A 4,479-nucleotide genomic window follows, 5' to 3' on the forward strand; every position below is an offset into this window, starting at 1 on the left:
TCGAGGCCAGCCTGGTCTACAAAGTGAGTTCCAGGACAGCCAGGGCTACACAGAGAAACCCTGTCTCGAAAAACCAAAAAAAAAAAATAAATAAATAAACCTTCAATAGAATTCTCAAGTAGGAAAAAATATTTATGACCAGGAAGGATATAATTCAGTTAGTAGAATACATGCCTAGCATTCATGAACGTCTTGGGTTCAGTCCCCAGCACTGCATAAACCAGGTATGATAATATGTGCCTATAATTCAGGAGATGAAGTTAGGACAAGAGAATCTAAACTCCAGAGCTATCCCCAGCTACATATGATTTTAACGCCAGCAGGAGAAAAGAGAAAAATCTCCTTTTCTGTTTTTTTTTAGTTGGTCTCCCTTTTTTGGACAAGGCTTGCAGGAAGATTAATGCGCTCAGTTTTCAGTCTCTGTTAGATGGTAAGTTCTAAATATTTAAACCTCTAAATTTTGTTGGTAATTTATAGGTATAATAATGATCTTAAAATGTGTTTTAAAATAAAACTGCATGTATAGTATTCTAATTCTGAGTAGATTTTTTTAAAGATGTATTTGTTTTATATATGTGAATATATTGTCACTGTCTTCAGACACACCAGAAGAGGACATCAGATCCCATTACAGATGGTTGTGAGCCATCATGTGGTTGCTGGGAATTGAACTCAGGACCTTTGGAAGAGCAGTCAGTGCTCTTAACCACTGAGCCATCTCTCCAGTCCCTGAGTAGATTTTAAAAGAAATGATTATATTACTCCTAGATACTTAATAATGATTAATAATAGCTATGTTTATATTTGAAATTAGCACTATGGGTACTTAGTCTCTATACCATGTATGTATATTACTTATATCAGTACTATAAACAGATATTATTTTCTGTTTTACCAATTAGGAAACTATAGATCAGAAAAATTAAATGCTGTTCTTATAATTACATAGATAATAAAGAAAGCCTAACTTTGAACTCTGTTAAAATTTATGCTTTCACCAAAATCTGTTATATATGCTTAGGCTCAAAGTTTTATAGAATGGCTTATATAACTCCATATGTTATGGTCATGTTTAAAAATAAAAAAATCATAGCCAGGTGTGGTGGCGCACACCTTTAGTCCCAGCACTCGGGAGGCAGAGGCAGGCGGATTTCTGAGTTTGAGGCCAGCCTGGTCTACAGAGTGAGTTCCAGGACAGCCAGGGCTACACAGAGAAACCGTGTCTCGAAAAAAACAAAATAAATAAATAAATAAATAGATTAATTAATTAATTAATTAAAAATATGCATCTAGTTTGAAAATGTTTCTAGCTTATATAACATTATATTCACGCCTTATTTAAATGATTAATAAATAATACTCTTATTTTCATTTTTTTCCTTATTCAGAAGATAAAGCTCCTCCTTCCTCCCTTTTAGTTCATAAGCTTATTTTTCAGTACATTGAGGAACAGGAATCCTGGAAGAAGAAATGCACAGCACAGCATCAGGTGCCCCAGGTAAAGTCTAGTGAGGCTTTGCAAGGGAATCTTGCACTATTGTCACAAATAGCAGAATTGAAATTCTATATGTATAATATTCCCCTGAAATTATAAATATATTTGATTGTCCACATTTGGAGGATTATAATAGCTACTAAACCTCAAAAGGTTTTTTTGTGTGTGTGCGTGCATATGTGCGTGTGTCTTGAGCACTGGGATTAAAGGCATATGCCACCACCGCCCATTTTATTTAATTTTTAAGTTCCCATTCAAAATAATGTGATGTTGTTGTTCTTCTTCTTTAGTTTTGTTTCGTGACTGTCTCTGTAGCCTTGTTTGACTGATGTAGCCAAGGTTAACCATGAACTTTTGATCTACTTGCCTTCTGTATCCCAGTGCTGGATGGAAATCAAATCCTGGGCTTTGTGCATAGTAGGCCCAGACAGTTTTTTTGTTTGTTTTTAAAGAATTATTTATTTTATGAGTACACTGTAGCTGTCTTTAAGCAGTTTTTTTGTTAAGAGAGCATCAGCTGGGCGTGGTGGCGCACGCCTTTAATCCCAGCACTCAGGAGGCAGAGGCAGGCAGATTTCTGAGTTCAAGGCCAGCCTGGTCTACAGAGTGAGTTCCAGGACAGCCAGGAATACACAAGAGAAACCCTGTCTCGAAAAAAGTTAAAAATAAAAAAGAGCGCATCAGATCCCATTACAAATGGTTGTGAACCACTGTGTGGTTGCTGGGAATTGAACTCAGGACCTCTGGAAGAGCTCTTTCTTAATTGCTGAGCCATCCCTCTAGCCCCAACTTTTTTTTAAGTTTTATTTTTTATTTTATGTATATAGGTGTTTTTCCTGAATATATGTCTGGGCCAAATGTGTGCATTGCCTGAGGATGCCAGAAGAGGGCATCAGAGTCCTCTTAAACTGGAGTTACAGATGATTGTGGGCTATCATGTGAATATAGGATTGGAACCCAGATCCTCTGAAAATATAGCCAAGTGCCCTTAACTACTGAGCCATCTCTCCAGCCACTAGACCTGAACTAACTGAAGTACATCCCTAAACTCCAAAATAAACATTTCAGTATGATCTTTTCATACACACAAACACTTATACTTACAAAGTCTGTTTGTTTATTTTTTCTAGATGCTTCAAGAACTCTCCCTGGTAGTGAACCATTGTAGGCTTCTTGGAGAGGAGATCGAATTTTTAAAGCGGTGGGGGCCAAATTATAGCCTAATGCATATAAATGTGAATAATACTGAGTGAGTATCTTCAGTTTCCTGGAGCTGTTTTAGTAAGGTATTATAAGTTGAGTGGCTTGAATAGCAAAAACATAATTGACTTAATGTTCTGGAGGCTAGAAGTCTGCAGTCAATATTAGTAGGGGTGACGACATCACATTGAGAGACAGTCGCAAACAAAAGTCCGAAGGTGCCGGAGGCTCTGTACCCAGTATGCTTACCTCCACTCTACTGTGAATGTGCATTCTTGTGCAATCTCTCCCTCTCCTGAGCAAGTAACTATTATCATCAATGTCTTGCTCCAGATGTTTTACCTTCTTTTCTATTTGATAAGGATAAGAAATTATAGCCACCTAAGTTTCTTATGCAAGTATAAAAGAAAAATCTGTTTTTAATTGTGACTGTCTTTTATAGATTGAGGCTTTTATTCTCCAGTTGTGCAGCATTTGCAAAGTTTGAGATAACTTTGTCTCCCTCGGCCCATTATCCCTTGGTTCCATTACCGTTCACCATTCACAATCACATTGGGAAGACTAGGTAAGTACTCATACAGCCCGATAAGAGTTCCGGCTACCTTTGTATTCTTCTTTCATTCCAAAGACCTTGACAGTGTTAGCAAATACACTGCGAATGTATCACTTCCTTTTGACTTCCTTTTCCAGTATTTGTTCTTTTAAAGTCAGTGGTCTTATTACTGTCTCCAGTTTTGCTGGAGTCCCATCTTTTATGATGGCTTCAGTTTTCAACCCTTCTCTGTAAATGGAACTGGAGATGTAGCTCAGTTGGTAGCATGCAGAAAGGCTTGGGCTGCATTGTCACTACCATATAAATGGAGCATAGGGTGCTGCACATCTGTAAACCCAGCAGCTTTACAGGGGGAGGAGGAGGACAGAGCAGGATCAGAAGTTCAAGCTCATCCCCAGCAGACCATGATCTACTTTATACCTTTTCTGATGATACTGTGACATATTAGAAGCTGTCCTTCATTAATTCATTAGCAAACAACAGTTTAGGATTTTGTAGCTGGAGACCAGATGGCTCAGTTGGTAAAGAGCCTGCCACACAAGCATAAAGACCTGTGATCCCATCCCTAGCACACAGGTAAAATCAGGGTGAGGTGGTTCACACCCATAATCCCAGTTCCAGGAAGGGCAGAGATAGCAAGAACCCGAGAATCAGCAGCCAGTCAGTCAGTGAAAGACCTGTCTCAAAAAGTAAGTTGGAGAGCGAATGAGGAAAACTTAGTTTGTCTACCTCTGGTAGACACCCACATACACATAAACACACATGTGCATGCATGTACAAACACAAAAACAAAGTGGGGATTATGGAAGGGGTTGGAGAGAAGGCTCAGTAGTTGAGAGTGCTTGCTGTTCTTCCAGGAGTCCTGGGTTTAGTTCCAAGCACTCACCTAGTCCTGACACATTAGAACAGACAGCCTATTAGAAGAGTACAGCAGCCTACAACCACCTCTAACTGCAGGGGACTCACTGCCCTCTTCTGGATGGCTCCAACACGTGCCCTCACGTGTACCCATTCCTATAGACACATAATTAAAAGCAAAATCTTTTTTTTTTTTTAAGCAATTAGGGGTATTGGAGATATAGCAAAGTGGTAGAATGCTTGCGTAGCATGTACAAAGGCCTATGTTTAATCTCTAGCCCTATAGGCAAACAATAACAACAAAACAACATATCAGGATACTTTACAATATGTGTATATATACATATATATATATATATATATATATATATAT

The 4,479-nt window shown here is 38.4% G+C and overlaps 1 protein-coding gene across 4 annotated transcripts in view; it reads left to right on the forward strand.

Moving 5' to 3' along the window:
• Knl1 (kinetochore scaffold 1) overlaps positions 1-4,479 on the forward strand; it is a 64,898-nt gene that overhangs the window by 53,646 nt on the left and 6,773 nt on the right. For 3 of the 4 annotated variants that reach the window (XM_029484719.1, XM_021156287.2, XM_021156286.2), the window contains exons 20-23: positions 362-430; positions 1,389-1,498; positions 2,626-2,744; positions 3,138-3,260. In XM_029484719.1, coding sequence (XP_029340579.1) covers positions 362-430; positions 1,389-1,498; positions 2,626-2,744; positions 3,138-3,260 — 421 coding nt within the window. The remainder of the gene's footprint in view (positions 1-361; positions 431-1,388; positions 1,499-2,625; positions 2,745-3,137; positions 3,261-4,479) is intronic. The other variant, XM_021156288.2, reaches the window with a different exon arrangement.

This window comes from Mus caroli, chromosome 2 (genome assembly GCF_900094665.2).
Source record: "Mus caroli chromosome 2, CAROLI_EIJ_v1.1, whole genome shotgun sequence".
NCBI lineage: Eukaryota > Metazoa > Chordata > Mammalia > Rodentia > Muridae > Mus > Mus caroli.